The sequence below is a fragment of the Sinohyriopsis cumingii genome, chromosome 14, assembly GCF_028554795.1.
Source record: "Sinohyriopsis cumingii isolate HCF-2022 chromosome 14, ASM2855479v2, whole genome shotgun sequence".
Lineage (NCBI taxonomy): Eukaryota > Metazoa > Mollusca > Bivalvia > Unionida > Unionidae > Sinohyriopsis > Sinohyriopsis cumingii.
The window spans coordinates 88,761,038-88,776,975 of NC_142974.1; the positions used below are offsets into that span (position 1 = coordinate 88,761,038).

A 15,938-nucleotide genomic window follows, 5' to 3' on the forward strand; every position below is an offset into this window, starting at 1 on the left:
AAGGGGAGATAGTGTAAGCTTGTTTCCCTACAGGACATTAGAAATAATTTTATATATTGATTGTGCATTATGATCCCTGCCTGGAGATGAGACGAATGGAGTATTATTCACATGTACAAGTCATGAAAACATTGTATTAGATACGTCATTTTGCAACAATCAGCACACATTTATATTTGTGGTAAGGAATCTTAATATTTTCATGCATACAGATCTTGTAATTAGTATTGTTATCATTCTAGTGGATATTTATTTTGATTTGAGCAATGCAAGTCTAATAATTAGATCCAGTGATATGTATAGCACTTTCCCAGGGGACTGACACACTTTATTAAGGATATATGGGGTTTATGGAATATCCTGAGGACGTTTGGGGTAGATACTGTCATCATGATGATTACTAGCTAATACCTGTTCATGAAAACATGTTGCTTTCTGATGGAATGGGCAAAAATGCATCCTGTCTCACATAGTATTTTGTGGATAGAACAAATAAGAACAAAAACAACCCCTCAACAACTCCTTCTTGGGAACTGATCATGAGGCTTTAATATTGGGTAAAAAGTTAATATGGGTTAGCATGGGGATGCTTGTCACACATGTTAAGAAAATAAAATTTTCTTTAAAACAGGCATCAATGTTACAACCAAAAAAGCGGCAGATGGTCCATCTACCCTTGCAAGGAAAAGAAAACATCCCCACATCAGGGAGCTTATAAAGAAAGCCCTCATCTGTCAACTTGAGGGAAAGCAGGGTATGCAGAGGAGAAGAGAACTAAAGGAAGATGATCCCAGTAGAATTTGTAGAAACCTGGCACCTCAAGAACCACCATCAACTCTAGTTTTGGTGTGGTGAAGGAGATCTCTCGATTTTAATTATGTAAAATATGAAACAGTGTCTGATATATGGAGGTGTCAGCTAAGGCAGGTTACACTTTATATAATATCCTGAAATATCAGTAGTTGAAAATAAAATAATGTATAATATTGTATCTGCAGTTGCTGAAAACATTTTATATTGATTATTTATGATCTTCGTGCCCACTATGTTTATAGGTAGAAATAAACTGGTGTTAAAAAAAATCTGAAAGCATTATTGTTTGATGCAATATTATGTGCATTTATAAGAAAACAATGAATAAAATCAATTGTATTCATTTATATACAAACTCATACATGCAAGAAAGTGTTTAAGTTCATGCAAGCCTAGAAGGGATGAAGCCAGTGTATTGTCCATCTGGATATTTGTCATGTATCTGCCAGAAACAGCAAGAAGGAATTACATGTCTCTGTCCAGACCCCAGCCTTCCATGTTGCCGTAGTATGAACTGCCTATAGGTAGCATGACTGTTGGCACTCATCAAGTCAACTTTACTGTTGAGGACAAGAACATTTTGTCTGTACATCCTGGACAAGGCAAGTACATCCTCATCAAGGATTAGATCTTGAAAAATCTGAAAAATTATTCCAATTGTATTATGCTATTTCTAAAATGTAAAAAAGATATATTTTAAGAAATAATAGGAACATGTGCTTATTCAAATGTTATTCATCTTCGATCAGCAAATTCCACTGTGAAATACACGTGGATCAAAACTGCACATGGTTTTTATTTTGACATGAACACTGAGAGTTCCATCGCAACTAGAACTGATAGTTTATGTTAAGATGGACAGCTCAAAGTTTTTGGGGAGCATTTCTAGAAGTCAGAGACTCCTGTATTGGGATCAAATAGGAATGGCTGATTGCAGCTTAGATTTGTTTAGTATAGTGAGGTACCCACATTGAAATCGGGTAATGAAAAGAATCTACTCAATGAGTATCAGTTGTAAATTAAAACAAAGTCCTTATCATTTGCACGCATGTCTGTTTTTGGACGGCTTACAATTTTAAAATTCTTTCACAGTGGTTGCAAAGAAATAACATTTACAACAATCATGTTTGTACATCAATTATGAATCTTTGAGAGTCCACCTTGGAAATGGAATTCATTGTAAATGTTGTATTGTAAGAGTAACTATCAAAGTTTTAATTCTGTTTGTAAATTGGTGCAGTATTTTGATTTTTATTGGTACAAAGTGCAAGTTGTACATTCATAGGCATGTGCTACACATATCCTGTATACAGAAAGAGGTTTTCTGTAATGTAGCCAACATACCTGTCAAGTTATTCATACCTTTTGTGATATACATTTTGTACATAAAAAATTTAAGCTTTGGCATTAACACACTCAAAAAATATATAATAGTTATTGAAAGAATTAAAGAAATTTCAAAATTTCCATTGAATCGAGTAAATCTGTTATACAGAAATCATTTGCAGTAATCACCAGTTCAAAGGTGGAAACATTGAATGCCAAGCAGACTGGGCAATTAAAATTCTTACCCAAAAATGTTAGATCAGATATGAAGAAAAAAAGTTTCTTGCAAGCCTTCATGTCAGTCTTAATTCTGGATAAATAAAACAATTTAGGATTATTAAGTCCTTATGTTTATCATGATATTGCATATATAGTATTATCTTAACATATTTTGGGGCTTTAGAAATACACATTAAGGCATGCATCATATTTAAAACAGAAGAATAAAAGTGTAGTATTTATTTCACAAGACTTAAATGGCTATATGAATTCTGTACATGTCTAATTTTTTTTTTAAAAACTGCAATCTAGTCAGGTCTAATTGCTGAACTCCAAAGTAAGATTGCATAGACTTTTTGTTACCAATTTGTATTTTAAAAAAAATAAAACTAATAAATGTATTACTGAAATTGGTTTATTAATTAAATTGAAAAAAGAGCAAGTTGACCTTAATAGTATTGATTGTTTGTATGTCACTAGCGTAGATCACTAATACCTATATATGAAATGATTTTAGCTAATCTATCTTTAGGCCCTCATACAAAGGAATTTATCTATTTTAAGTGTATCTCTGAAGCCGCTGTATATATTGGTTTGGAAGAAGGAAATAGAGTTGGCATTTCTAATGTCAACTGGAATACTATTCCAGAGCAAAGTTCCAGAGTACTGGAAACATTTTTTGAATAATTCCTTATTTGGTTTGGGAATTTTATAGTTTGGTAGACATGGATCACAGTTGTGGAGTATTACCAGGTAGCCTATACTTGAATAGTGATTGTAAATATTCAGGAGCACTATTATTGGATATCATGTACATTTTCTCAACCGGATTCAGTCTTTAATAGGTAATAATTTTAACTTACCAGCTAAAATTTTCCTTGCTTACTTTCTGGATTGATGTAGCCTGAATGTACTTGTTTTAAGATGTGCCAGCTTTGCTATGATTTTATCATTTGAATTACTCCACACTGTGTTACAGTAGTCTAAATAGGGTTGTATGTAACTGTTATAAAATAGTTTTCTGTACCTTATCCTACTGAAAAGCCATAAACTTGAATTAACTTTTTTACTGACATGTTCAGTCCATGATAGGTTATTATCTACCAAAACACCAAGTAGTCTATCATGACAAACCATTTGCAAATTTGTATCCTTCCATGTCAGACATAGTTCATCACTACCAAGATTTGTTCTTTTTTGCTATGTTGAGATAAGTAATATTTTAGTTATTCAACTTTTTACCACTATGCCATTGCATGTGCACCAGTTGTCCAGTTTGTTTAGGGCATCCTGTAAATAAATTTATAGTTTGTGCTTTGTGTTTTGGATGTCTGACAATGTTGTGTCATCTGCATAGAGATCTGTAGATGAAATTGAGCCCCTTAGTAAAAAGTGGTAGGCCATTAATAAATAGTATCAATAGTAATGGACCTAAAATTGAACCTTTTGGTACTCCATATCTAATTGTTCCAGGTTCCGACAGAACATTATTTATATAAACATGTTGTGTTCTCTCACTTAAGTTTGAAGTAAACCATCTAATTGTGCTTTCATCACATTGGTTGATTTTCAGTTTCTTAAAAGAATTTCATGTACACCAACCCATAAACTTTCCTGAAATCTACAAATAGAGATCCTATTATTCAACTTTGATCAAGTGGTTGAAGCCATTTATTAGTTAGAGAGATCAAGTCAGTCTCACATGAATGTTTCTGTCTAAAGCCTGATTGAATAGGGTGTAACAGCAACTGTTTCGTTAAATATGACATGAACGAGTCACGGACATGTTTTTCAATCAATTTTGACAAGTTTTGGTTGTATTGAAATTGGTTGGTAGTTATCAGCATCATTCTTAGAACCAGATTTGTGCATAGGCATTACTTTTGCAGTTTTCCATATTTTGGGGACAGATGAGGTTGCAATATTTAAATTGATTATGAATGTTATGCTATCTGAAATAGCTGAGGCAGAAGTTTTAATGAGTGGTGGACCAATTTGATCAAGTCTTGTAGCTTTCTTGATATCAAGTTTACTGAGACATTTTTTAGCAGTTTTTTTATACCTGTGAGATAGAGAAACAGACCTCCTTAGGGATTTTTCAGTTCATTATAGTTTCTATCACTGGTTCTTTTAACTTAGTGGTAACTTTAGTGAAAAAAAATCACTCAAAACATTTGCAATGTCAGTGTCATCAGTGACTTTTGTGTCATTTACCAGAAATGAGTGAATTTTATTTGTCTGATCTTTGTGTGTTACCCCAATGAGTTCACTGAAGACTTTCCAAATGGAGTTTGTGTTGCTCTTTGTGTTTTCAAGCATTGATTGATAAAAAGTATTTTTTTAACCTTTTCAATCATACTTGTTATGTTATTTCCCCACACCTGATATTGTGCATGGTTTCCCATAGCCTTCAATTGGTCTCGTGTCTTCATAGTATCTAGAATTTCAGTAGTAAATCAGTTAGGTTGGATTTCATACTTTACTCAATGTACTTTTAGTGGTGCATGCTTAGAGACTACATTCATAAATCAGTCCACACCCTTAGAGCTTCACATATGTCATCAAAATTTTGGATAATATTCCATGGAACTTTATAGAGGTCATCTTGAAATTGTTATTTACTTCAATTTTGGAAAGATCTGTAAGTGATAGTTTTGTGTGTATGTTTCCTATTTCTGTTGCAATTAACTTTTGTTGTCAAAAAAGTAGGATAGTGGTCACTAAGACCAACATTTGGTACATTAACATAAGCCACATTGTTTGGTAGGTTGGTATAAATGTGATCAATAAGAGTGCTTGATATTTCTGTTACACTTGTGGGCTCATTTACCAGCTGGACTAGGCCTAATGATTCAAAAAATTCTATCCAGTTACTCCTTATTTGAGTACTGAGTAGGTCCTTATTTACACTGCTGAGTATATATGTTTCTTTCTCCTGTGCATGCACATTTTCTATTTGTTTCAAAGAGTTATTATTCCAAATTGCTTTGGAGGAAGGTGACCTATACATGAAACCAACTAGGAATGATTCTGCATTATTTTGAGAAATTTCCACCCAAATATTCTCAATTTCATGTGACCCCAAGTCAGGTCGCCTTTCTGCATTTACATCTTATAATGTATATAAGACCCCCCCCCCCCAGCTGTCTCTCTGTTCCTGCATAATGGTTTATTGTAGCCTTGACAGTGAAATAGATTATCATTGTGGCTAGCATTTAATTTGGTTTCAGTGAGTCCTAAAACATGCATATTATTTTCCTTGGAAGACAACATTAACTTAATCTTTCTATTTTTTCCACTATACCTTGTACATTTAAGTGACCCATGTTAAAACCTTTTGTATTTAGTTTCATATCAATTATATGTATTTCATCATGCAATGGGGTACTCTATGAGATTGTCTCCATAATACTTTTACCATTTTGGTATCATATAAGGTGGCCATATAAATGAGGTGGCCTCTGTATTTTCTATGGTATCTGTGCATAGTCTTCCTTTATCAAATCATATTGGGGTGGGGTGTTGAATAGCAACAAAAAGTAAAGCAGTTTAAACATACATTGTTTGGTAAAATAACTAATCCTTTAATACAAGTATGCATTTTCTAAGTTGTGCAAAACACTACTGACATAGATATTAGAGTCTTTGCCAAGTTACTTAGTACCAAACATTTTTCAGTATCTATCAATAATTGTTTTGCAAGATATAAATAAACAATTACCCTCATTCTTGTCTGCCTTGTCTAAACTATGTGCAGAGCTTGGTCAGCTCAGATTTTAGGCTGCACAGCATGTCTTCCTCCTCTCCCCCATCTGGATTTTCAACTTCTTGCTCCATGCCTCATCCTTCCTCTCCCTCTTCCTCTTAAAGGTCGTTCTAGAATTGAGCTTGAAAGTGAGCTGATTTAAGTCTATCTAATGAATTTTAATATGCAAATGTATTTCATAATTTGAAAACTAATATATTCATGATTACTTATCAAACTTATAGGAATATAGTGTTAACTTTGGATCAGAAATTAATACATGAGAGGTTGTGATTTGATGGAAGTTTTTTTGGGCTGGATCAGGTCAAGTGTTGGGTGGGGTGGGGATCCAAAATTTAAAAAGGGCCCCTACTTTCCTCGAATGGGTACCAAAGCAAAGTCTATGTGTCTATTTACTCAGTGTGCACAATACCCAATAAACATGTGCAAGAATAAAGATGTGGTCAAACTTCAGCTGACAAGTGACTGTACATTTGTGTATGTGTACTTTTTTATGATCTGGCATGAGTTTTCAACCTGGATTCCATATTCTAGTCGCAGATTTAAAAAAAAAAAAGAAGCTTATTTAAAACCTTGTGTATGTAAAGTATTAACTTGGAGAAGCACACAAATTCTTTTCCGCTTTGTTTGAAACGTCAGAAAGATGGGTGTTAGGGGTCCACTGGTGACAATCTGGTTAGAATTTATACATAGATGAATGAAAATGCTCAATTTTGAGCATTTTTAAATATCCCTGATGCTTTTCATTTATAAAACTGAGTGGTGGGGACGTGAGGGAGTACAAATTCTACTGGGCAAGAAATAAAGTGAGTACCCGTGGGTTTTTGCAATACTGTACAGAGCACGTCGATTTAAATTATTCTCGTACCACAAAAACTTTGAAATAACACTATAAAAGTAGTTCTACATACATTTCATTGTTTCCTCTCAAAATTAAAATTAGAAAGGAAAAGGATAAGAAGAAAAGAACGAGATCAGAAGAAGATCGTACTCACCGTTGTTGACATTTTGGGTGGTCTCGTAGCGTGGTTGTGTTTTACGTCATCATCTTCAGTGTTTACAATGTGGCCTATAATTATGCAAATTTCGGTCACCGGAATTATGTGTGTTATTCATTCGGGATCTGCCGATCACTGCCGAGTGGGATTTCAACATGGAGACGATAGATTCATTAATCTATGTACGAAGATTTCAGAGAGCTCGTATTTCATAACGAGAACCCCTACGTACTTGATATTACCCCAGAAATGCCTTTTAAATAGTATTTAATCAGTTGATATACATAAATGTCCCAACATTTTTGCAAGAAAATTCACCCTCAGCTGCACTATTGTGCCTTTAACCGGCCTATATTGTTGTTGGAAAACGAAAGACGAATCAGGCCAACTATCATAAAGGAGACACCAAAACATCAAGCTTTCCACTGTGTGGAAAGTTATGATGTTGTTCAGTGAAAGCACAAAACTAAAGTAGATAGATGATGATTAGCTTATTATAATGAGAATTTTAGCCTTTATTATTACCACTCTTTGTGAACATGCAAGTTATGCTGGTTATGTGCCTTGTACAATTAAACGTGTGTACATTTTCATAAATATTACCTCAGTTTGTAGGATCACTTATATCATTGAAAACAAGTAACTTGTGAGTGCGTAATTCAATGCAAATGAAACAGCTATTAAGGACAAACTGAAATGTTATCTGGAAGAATGCAATGTGGTCGAAATAATGACAAAGCAAAATCAGCATCTAATATATTTGGGAATAAATAAGGAATTAAGTGACACTATGCACGCTTTGCACCGTGTAAATACTGTATATTATGGTTCAGCCTGGTCTCCTGAGTAAACTCAACTGACCTGCGAATTATGAAGTCTGTATTTACCTTCATTTAATTTCATGCTGGAGAAATCAGAAAATATGCACATGCAAAATAATAACAAAATCAATCATTGTACTTTATAACAATTTAGTAAGTGTAGGGACACTGAAAATGATTTTTTTTTACATGCACATGTCTTAGGACACGGAAAAAATGATTATTTTGTGTCACAAGATTTACAGCTATTACAGACTTAAAAACTGTTAAGTTTAGACATTGACCCATGGATAAGATGAACCCTCTTCTACAAGGGCTTTATTGTTTCCTAACTTATTCGACTTATACATGAGCATATATGGTATGATGAACATAGTTATCATTACTAGAAATTAATTTGGTAGTGTGAAGGTGTGAATATATATTTTTATCCTTTTGACCTTCAAATGATTACATGCCTGCATGGTTTCTCATTTCATTAATAATGCTCAATACAAAGAACTGTTGCTGTTATACCACAATTTAGATGCTTTACTCAAGATTTCTTTACTATTCATTGAGCTTATCTTGTCTCCATGGCAGCCAGGTGATAAACATAATATTCGCATCTTTAGAAGCATGAATCATTTATATTGTCAAACTGTCAAGAAATGTTCAGATGTGACGTGTTTTAATTAATGTTGTTTCATATACCTCCATAGCATCCAAGCATTTTTGACATCAGCCAGGTAGAAACTAGTTTTAATATGCTTAAAATCTATAATGATAATTAAAGTAAAACTTTATAAATAAAAGAAATATCTTTTACATTTTTTACAACTGTTGTATTATGGAGAGAACAAAATACCGACCAAACCTTGAGATGGATGGGTTTATAAAGCTTCATGTTAATCCTCCCATTAGCTCAGAAGCAGTTGTGACAATAAATCTGTGCTAATGGATGATGGATGAAGGTCAAAGACAAAGACCATTACATAAACTGTTTTGCTCTATCACAAGAAGGATTAAAAGTTGCACATAGCAAATGGTATGCCAGTGGGATTCCTATAACCAAAAGCCTAAGGCACTTTTCCCACCCATTTAATAATACCTTTGTTGATGTTTCATTTTGTCCATTTATGACACTGAAAGGCAACGGTGAGGACTTTAAACTGGAGATCACTCTAGGCTGTCTGTAACACCAGGTCATTGTACCATTTACAGTCTCTGTGCCACTGCGGAATATTATCTCCCCTGGTCCAGCAACCATATGTGAGCCAGCTGAAAAAGAATTTTTTTCTGCAATCAAATGGAATCTATATTATGTATGTAAACATAAAATGTGACAACATGTCAAGTGGCTTATAGATTAGAACATTTCTCAGGGGCTCTGTGTCTCCCATTCATCTATCAAATAAATGGATAAACAAGATGGCCTCTATCGCTTAACCATCTTGAAGCAGCTGCTCCATTTTTTGGTGCCGTTTTCATGATATTTGTGCTTGTTGCCTGTTTATATCTTTGTTATTGTGTTTATTATGTATTGGCTGTTAAATTCGTATGTGTTTCTTCATCTCCTTGTTTTGGAAACGAGAATAATTAGACTTTTTTTCAGCTGTCTTGCTACACTGCTTTTGAACAAACCGCCATCACGTGATACTCGCCACTCGTTTATGCTATGATGGACCCTCATTAATTGCTTTAAATGATCACTCCTTGGCTCTCCACACTACATTGTGCTCTAGACTAAACGAACTGGGACTACATTCATCATTAACTAAATGTAAACAGAAGCAAACAAAGAAACGTTGTTTCAAAGCTGGCCAGCCTAGAACAGGAAGAAGAATCCCAGTTATCTCCCTTATTTCGGCACAACCATTAACAAAAATTTTGACCGTTAATTTAGATAACCTAATTCAAATCCCTATTAATTCATCGACCTTTGTGTCAACTATCCAAGAAATACCTCTGCGCATTGCATTATTCAATGCCCAGTCAGTAGGACCACCGGAAAAGTGCACAGAAATAGTTAATTTTATCAATGACCAGAATGTTGACATTTTTTCTTGACAGAAACATGGCTAAAAACATCAAGCAATGAGCCCAAGTGTGCGGATCTAACACCCACTGGTTACTGCATCAAGTTGTTCCCCCGTAATTCTCGCGGAGGTGGAATTGCTGTCATCACAAAGAACTCCATGATAAAACGTCTTAACTACACCACAACATTCAATTTCGACCACACAACGTTTGAACAAGTCCAAACCAAACTCACACTGGAGCAAAGGTCAGTCCATTTTTTCTGCCTATACTGCCCTCCTCCTAGTAGAAAAAACAAGCTGGCTGACTCTCTTTTTGGAGCAGTTTCCAAATCTTATGGACTATGGAAATTCGATAGGTGGCAACCTGATTATTCTTGGAGATTTCAACTTTCACTCTGACTGTCCCGGAAACTCAAATACATTAAAACTCATAGATTCCATTAATGTTTTCAACCTCAAACAGTCAGTTCACCAACCCACCCATAAACATGGTCACATTTTAGACTGGATTCTTCATAGACCTGATGATAATATTCTACAGTCCTCCCTGGTATCCCATGACCTTGCATCAGATCACCTCTGCATTATATGCCATCTTGATGTATCAGTCCCTAACCCTCCACCTTTATCTGCTACTAAGAGAAACCTCCATATGATAAATAGAACCAAACTAATGCACGACATCCAAGCTAACCTAACAACTTGCTTACCTCCAACCACGGAACAACTCAATAACTGTCTGTGTTCATTACTTGACAAACATGCCCCAGCTACCAAGTGCAGAATATCATTTCAAAATTGTTCTCCATGGCATAGCAGTGTTAGGGACCAGCTTCGCACTGCAAAAAGAGACTGCCGTAAAGTTGAGAGGCTCTGACTTTCCACCAGACTCACTATTCATAATTCTATGAAGTCGCTAAGAAGAATGTCACAAATATAGTCCATGTAGCAAAATCAGCCCACTACACTACTAAGATGATGGAAAGTTCCAGCTGCAAAGAGCTCTTCGAGATTACTAACAAGCTAATGTCAAGGAACAAATCTACACCACTTCCAACTACCTTCTCTTCAATTGACCTTCCAGACATGTTTGCAAATTTCTTCCGTGACAATGTACAAACCATTAGAGATAAGCTTGACACCACAATTTCAACTGGCTCGTCATCACCATACAGTTGGGATACAGAATTTGAGCGGCAACCATTAGCAGCATTTGAACCTGTTTCTATGGATTTTGTACGCACAATCGTGATGAAGAGTGCACCAAAGTCATGCGAACTTGATCCAATTCAAACATCACTGCTGCTTGAGTGCTTAGGTCCAGTATTGCCTTCACTAACTGATGTTATTAATACCTCTCTCTTATAAGGGGAATTCCCATCATTTTTCAAAACTGCCATTGTAAAGCCTCTGCTGAAGAAACCAACACTAGACCATAACGATTTAAAGAACTACTGCCCTGTTTCTAATCTCCCATTCATTTCAAAAATCTTAGAAAAGGTTGTTCTATCCCAGCTTGTATCTCATCTAAATTCAAAGTCTTTTTAGCAATGTACAATCTGCATATCGCCATTGCCACAGTACTGAAACTACTCTTCTAAACGTAGCTAATGACATTCTCTCTGCATTGGATAGAGGAAAGATTACAGTCCTCACCCTCCTTGATTTGTCTGCAGCATTTGACACAACAGACCATGATATATTACTTCACCGTCTCCAGCATGTATTTGGCATTCATGATACAGCCTTACTGTGGTTCAAGTCCTACTTGGTCAATAGGACACAAATTGTATCTGCAAATGGAATACACTCCAGCCCAGTTGATCTATGTTGTGGTGTTCCACAGGGGTCTGTTCTTGGACCTGTTCTCTTGATTCTGTACACTCAGTCGCTCTCAAGTGTCATTGATCATCATCCAGTGTCTCACCAATTGTACACTGATGACACCCAAATATACAAATCTATCCACCCAACTGAAGTTGATGCTACCATCCAAGGTGTAGAGAGGTGCATTTCTGATGTGAAATATGGATGACATGTAACAAGCTGCAGATGAATGATGATAAAACTGAGACCATTCTGATCACAACAAAAAGACTTTCTCATTCACATCCTTTACCTCAAACAATAAATATCAGCAACACCAACATTAAATTCACACAATGAGTATGAAACCTAGGTAGTACTCTGGACAGTACTCTCACATTGCACCAACATGTCATGAACATATGCAAGACTGCATATCGTGAGCTGAGACGCATCAGCTCAATTCGCAAATATCTTTCAGTTGATGCCACTAAAACACTTGTGTGTTCATTAGTACTTTCAAGACTGGACTATTGTAACCCAATTCTGTCTGGTTCATCTCAATATCTACCCCAGAAACTTCAAAAAGTTCAAAACACAGCTGCTCAGATCATACTTAGAGTACCACAATCAGAGCACACCTCCCAGCTGCTCTGTACCCTATACTGGCTATCCATTCGATCCAGAATCAAACACAAAATTTGTTCTCTGTGCTACGTTTCACTGTTGGACTCTAGTCCAACATACCTATCCGACCTCACCCATGTGTACACACCAGCAAGATACTTACGCTCCTCTTCTGACAATCATATACTCATTATTCCCACTATGAAAACAAAGTCATATGGAGAGCGTTCTTTTGCATACCAGGGCCCAGCAATGTGGAATGAATTGCTCACTGAACTTAGACACAAAGACACAGTAATCACATTTAAGAGGGCTCTCAAAACTCACTTATTTCGATTGCAAGAATAAACTTAAAGACCTAATAATGTTTCCTAACTGAAATATTCTCAGCATGATTTTTTATTTTTTAATGTTTTTCTAATTTCATGGTGTTTGTTTTTGTAATAATATTTTTATATGTTTTTTATCTTACAGGTGTTGTCTAATGTTATAAAGCACTTAAAGCTTCTCTAGATTAGGCGCTATACAAAGTCCTCATTATTATTATTATTATCTCTTGGACAACATTATCAGAAAGTCTGTATCCATATAGAAATGAAAACGCCACACATGTAAGTCTTTTAACATTCATGCAGATAAATACGTCTCAATAGAATCTGATATAACAATGTTATTTATTTATGATTTATTAATGACATTATTAACAAGTGAACTTTTTTTGCATAATGTGAACACATTATAACACAGGATTACTTGGCACAATATAAAGAGAATACATATATTAGAAGACTGAGGATTAATTGGAACAATATGAATAGAATACACATTAGAACACTTTGAAAATATTTACATACTACAGAGTAAACAATACATTTTTGTCTTGCATATTTTCATTTTGTCTAACAGTGATAAGATACTTATCAAAGAGTGAAAATGTTCAAGAATTTCTGTTCGACTTTAGCTGTTTAAAAAATGTCATAGTAATGGCACATAATTATCCACTATGCAAGCTATCATTAAATTTATTTTTTAAAACAAATTTAATTTTGAATCTTACAAATAAAATAGTAAGAGTATAGAGTCTGACATAGTTTTTAATCATAACTAGGCACAAGGTCCTCCCAGCCAAACTAATTGGAAGCTTAAAGGTCACCGGCCATACTCCTATTTATATCAGATTTGCATTACATGTTTAAAAATAGTTATACTTGCACACACACAAAAAAAAAATTATAAAGTGTAAAGAAGAAATAATAATTTAATTACTCAAAATGAAGTATACAATGCTGTTACTTCCCCTTAGTTACAATTTCCCACCTATAGAGGACGCAACCGGAAATGACGTACATTTATCCCTACAAGATGAAGTACATGCTTCTTGTTGTCAAAAAATAAAACACTATAAACTATGGATAGGGAATATTTTAGATGAAACTAATGAAAACTAATTTACTGTTCAGCCTTATATCGGTATGCATGCACGACGCACTAGATTGTGTCGCTTTCAAAACTGTTCCATTGTTTCAATTTATTTTGAAAATTCTCAATAATACAGGTAAAAAGAATCAATGCTGGCTTCCCTATGTTGGCAGACTTTATTAAAAAAACAGATGAAAGAAATCAGCAAACTATGGGAATGTTGGACTTAAAACAGCATTATAGAAGAGACAAATCTGGCATAAGAGGCAGAAAAGCACTGATTCAAGGAAGTGAATCTTTGGCAGAGTTCATGTTAGTGAAAACTGATAGAGGTCTCGGAAACACTTACAATCACGCGTATTTGTACGCCAATTTTTTTATTTATTTAGGTGGGCAGTAAAATTCAAAGACTGGCCAGTCCTGCTTCAGTCACCTGCATAGTGGGAAAATGTGCTGATCAGTTAGCTGTGCTGATATTTACAATGACAGAATTGAATGGTTGAAAAGCGCCCCCCCCTCTTCGGTCGTCACCATTATAAGAGTACAAGAAAAGAACACGCAGCAAAAGCTGTGAGGCAAGATCAAAGGCTTTGACTGGCAGCTGGGTGGGGAAATCTACTGATATTTACACTGCTTGAATTCAGAGGCAGAAATACCCAGAGATGTACATGTCATCATTTATAACAGTACATCAAAATAAACAACTTTAGCTTTCATTATTGAATTCATTTCCAAGTGTAACGGAATAAGCAGTGCACGTGACCTCGGAATCATGACATGTTCAGACTTAGACTTGAATGAGTATTTTGGGGTTCAACGGCAAACTGACGAAGATTGAAATGAGATTCAGGATCAAAAAAGTTCAGACTCACTCTGATGGACAAACATGAGCTATGTCAGTGTTATAAAGAATGTAGAAATTAAACTCTATGGCAACCAATAGTTCTTATAATTTGCATAGTTTTCTGGGAGGGGACTGCAACTTTTGCCAAAATGGGAGCCATGGACTCTTAGTTTTAAAATCCTAACGAGACCTCTGGTTCAAAACTTTTCTTTTTGGAACAGAGATATCCAAGAGAGAATACCCAAGGGGCCATACCTGTGAGATGTTGAAAATTGCACAACCATAAAGAACAGTAATTTGTTCAAGCTAGTTATGCATATGCGTTTCAGACAGCAGGCAGTGAAAGGAGTTCTCAGCACAGAATAATATTTGTACACAGAGGAGGAGGATCTTATTAAATTCAGAAACAATTAACAGATTACTGCTCATAGGGACCATCAGTGAATCCCCGTACAACATAATTGTGTGTAGATTTCTAGTTGGCAGAACCACTATGGCAACAAAAGAATAAAGAGAAAAACTTTTATATCATGCAGATGTATGACCAAATGAAGTACATGCTCTCTAGGTGCAAACATTAAATGACATTAAACATAAGAGACTGACTGATCTGTGTAAACTCAAAGCAAGATGGATAAAATTTGTCCTGTTTGTGTTCAGTTCTTCCTATGTATATTTTGATCATGGTGGTATTTTCTGCAGACCTTTTGGCACTTGGTTCCAAGCCATCATTTGGTATTTGTATTAAAAATTGGATAACTAAAAAGGTCTGTTATCTAGTACACTACATTTTTAAGCAGTGTGATTAACTAATGATGAAATTGATGAAAAAATACTTGATGTCATTCTGATATATGGATTCTTTACTACACTACTAATCTGTTCATCCTGATTCTTTTTTTTTTAACCATCTCCTTTAGTCTTACTGGTACCAGTGCTTTTAATAAAATTGTAACTTCTATTTTCTTGCAATCTAAATATCTGTAATAATGTGTTATTGTCAAAAGGTAAAATGTGCATAGTGTTGTAAAATCTAAAACTATTAATTAGCAAGGGACTAAAGTAAAATGTGGGCAGAAATTATTGCCATATTACAGTGTTGTTAGAAACAACAGAATATTGTACAAGATGTATTTTGCAAAGTTGTAGAACTAGCACTCCTATTGTCACCACATATTCTACTTAAATAATATCATTATTTCTGTATATTCCTATCAGTATTTTCCCAGTGGTAGTAATTTTCTGATCTGATGTTGTTCATTTTTTACACAACAAGAA

General features: G+C 34.9%; 2 protein-coding genes across 3 annotated transcripts in view; both read right to left on the reverse strand.

Annotated features, from left to right (window-relative positions):
* The window catches only part of LOC149784326 (intermembrane lipid transfer protein VPS13B-like), a 370,899-nt gene that overhangs the window by 146,972 nt on the left and 207,989 nt on the right, over positions 1-15,938 (reverse strand). For both annotated transcript variants that reach the window (XM_089932368.1, XM_089932367.1), the window contains exon 29: positions 9,034-9,203. In XM_089932368.1, the coding sequence (XP_089788494.1) occupies positions 9,034-9,203 (170 nt within the window). The remainder of the gene's footprint in view (positions 1-9,033; positions 9,204-15,938) is intronic.
* Positions 1,151-7,451, reverse strand: LOC149784327 (P2X purinoceptor 7-like). Its single transcript, XM_089932369.1, has 3 exons — positions 7,120-7,451; positions 6,080-6,234; positions 1,151-1,453 (listed from the first exon to the last, which is right to left on the reverse strand). Exons 2-3 carry the CDS (start codon positions 6,083-6,085, stop codon positions 1,196-1,198), a joined length of 264 nt encoding a protein of 87 aa, XP_089788495.1. The 5' UTR covers positions 6,086-6,234; positions 7,120-7,451; the 3' UTR covers positions 1,151-1,195.